This window comes from Cyprinodon variegatus, unplaced genomic scaffold (genome assembly GCF_000732505.1).
Source record: "Cyprinodon variegatus isolate N-32 unplaced genomic scaffold, C_variegatus-1.0 Scaffold711, whole genome shotgun sequence".
In the NCBI taxonomy this organism is placed as follows: Eukaryota; Metazoa; Chordata; class Actinopteri; order Cyprinodontiformes; family Cyprinodontidae; genus Cyprinodon; species Cyprinodon variegatus.
Window position 1 is genome coordinate 42,054 of NW_015151164.1, and position 2,398 is coordinate 44,451.

General features: G+C 34.3%; 1 protein-coding gene across 1 annotated transcript in view; it reads left to right on the top strand.

Moving 5' to 3' along the window:
- Positions 1-1,422: 1,422 nt before the first annotated feature.
- LOC107097619 (protocadherin gamma-A10-like) overlaps positions 1,423-2,398 on the top strand; it is a 19,105-nt gene continuing 18,129 nt past the window's right edge. Inside the window, exon 1 of the mRNA XM_015394827.1 lies at positions 1,423-1,799. Within this exon, the coding sequence (XP_015250313.1) occupies positions 1,498-1,799 (302 nt within the window). The 5' untranslated portion in view covers positions 1,423-1,497. The remainder of the gene's footprint in view (positions 1,800-2,398) is intronic.

The window sequence follows — 2,398 nt, forward strand, 5'->3', positions numbered from 1 at the left end:
TCATTGTTAAAGATCAGTGTTCTAAGACCATGGAGTCATTTTCAAAAATACTTGAGGTTCTAATTACTGCCAAATGGGGTTGAACAAAGTACTGGCAAAGACTGTAAATATTTATGTACATTTCTTTATATTTTCTTCTATTTTTAATATTGCAACAAATAAAATAAACATTCTCACATTTAACTAATGAGGAATTGTTTGTAGTTTGATAAAATATTTTTTATTAATAAGATTTGTAGGAAGGCTGTGACAACAAGTTCAGTGCTTTGAGTGCTTCCCACCTGCTACAGTATACCTTGCCTTTGCTTCAATAATATCTCTAGTGAAATATTTTGTCACTGTTTATTGCTTTCCCCTTTTTTGTTAATGAGCTAACTACTATGTTGCAGTCATTTTTAGGTAAATAGAGATAAAAACTTTCAAAATACATTAAATGTTTTCTTATTTTTAACTGAGATCATGTGGAAAAATAGGTTTAACTATTAAATTCATGGTAGCTAAAAATATACAAAAATAGTTGTGTTTGAAGAATTTGATTACTTTTTAAAACATGTTTAGAATAGAGGTAACATAAATTCCAATTGTATTACTTCTCGTTACAGACATAAAAATGCTTTAGATTGAACATGGGTCCCTCTGTTTTTGTCCCAAAGTTTCTTTTAAAACATTTTGGTAACTTTATAACTAGAATGCATTGATGTTTTTGAATTATAGGAATATTTTGGTCATTGGTAAGGCCAACACAGAAAGTTTAAAAGAATAAATGTGGACATTTTTTTGTTGTTGTTTAATAGTACAATCCAGTATTATGTAGATGTGTCTGAAAAGAAAATTCAACTTTTATTTGAAACACAGACAAATAAACTGAAATGTAGATCAAATATATTTTAGGTGTGAATCAATTTAAAACAACGATAAAGTATCCAACTCAGATAATATTTCACTCAAACATCTACTAATTAATCTAAAAAAAAGACAATCGAAAAATTAGAAATTTTTATGGGGAGAGAACTTGTATGACTGTATAAAAAGATCACGCCTGCAAAACATTTAATTCAGTACACTCTAAAATCCTGGAAGCAAAGAATCCATACAGATATCAAAATGTTCAAAAATGTTATGTATAATTCTTTGTATATTACGTATTTTTAAGTTGTTGTTTCTTTACCTATTTCTTACTCTGTGAAACAAATTGAGACTTTAAATTCATTGAGATGACCGAAAGTTTAAATAATAACAGAAGTGGATGTGAAATTTAAAGAAGAGCTTTAAGAACAACTCCTTTTTTATTAACTGCTACGATTTTTTATTTATGTTTTTGTTTAACTTGACCCCACGGTGGCGCTACATAACAGGCTTGTGGTTAGATTCATTAGTCCTTATGCTCCTCGTCTATTCAAACTAGACTGCTGTGTTGTCGAGGAGAATTGCGAATTTGTAAGGCTTAGATTGTTCTTTATATGATTCGTTCTTCATGCGGATTTAAATTCGTCAGCAATGATGAAGTCTATATTCGCCTTTGTTCTCTCTTGGGGATTTATTATATTCATTCTTTGCATCAACGTCGCCCATGGAGATATGAGCTATTCTATCCAGGAGGAAATGAAACGCGGATCAGTTATTGGAAATATCGCCAAGGATCTCGGGCTGCAAATAGATGCGCTGTCCAAAAGAAGAGCCCGCATTGATACCGAGGAGACGGATAAACGTTACTGTGACATAAACCTGAAGAATGGGGAGCTGATCGTGGCCGAAAGAATCGACCGAGAGGAGCTGTGTGATGAAAAAGCTTCATGCATCTTAAAACAAGAGCTAGTTTTGGAAAACCCACTCGAGCTGCATCGGATCAGCCTCCATGTTCAAGATATTAATGATAACTCCCCGCAGTTCAACGAAAAGATGATCATTCTTGAAATTCAAGAGTCAACAGACAGAGGAGCTCGCTTTATTATCGAAGAGGCGCACGATGAGGATGTAGGACAAAATTCAGTTCAGCAGTACAGCCTCGAACAGAATGAAAATTTCATTTTAGCCGCAAAAGGAAACACTGTGGAGCTTGTTTTAGACAAAGAGCTTGATCGTGAAAAACAGAAGGAAATTAATTTACTCCTCACAGCTTTAGATGGTGGATCTCCTCAGAGATCAGGTACAGTGGTCATACATGTAACTGTGCTGGATGCTAATGATAACGCCCCAGTGTTCAGTCAGGCCGTTTATAAAGCCAGTCTGCCTGAAAACTCTCCTTTAGATACTGTAGTGGTTACAGTGAGCGCAACTGATGCAGATGAGGGAGTGAATGGAGACGTGACTTATGATTTTGGTCATGTAAGTGAGGATGTGAGGAAGAAGTTTGCAATTGATCGTAAAGCAGGGGAGATAATTTTAATTGATGCTGTAG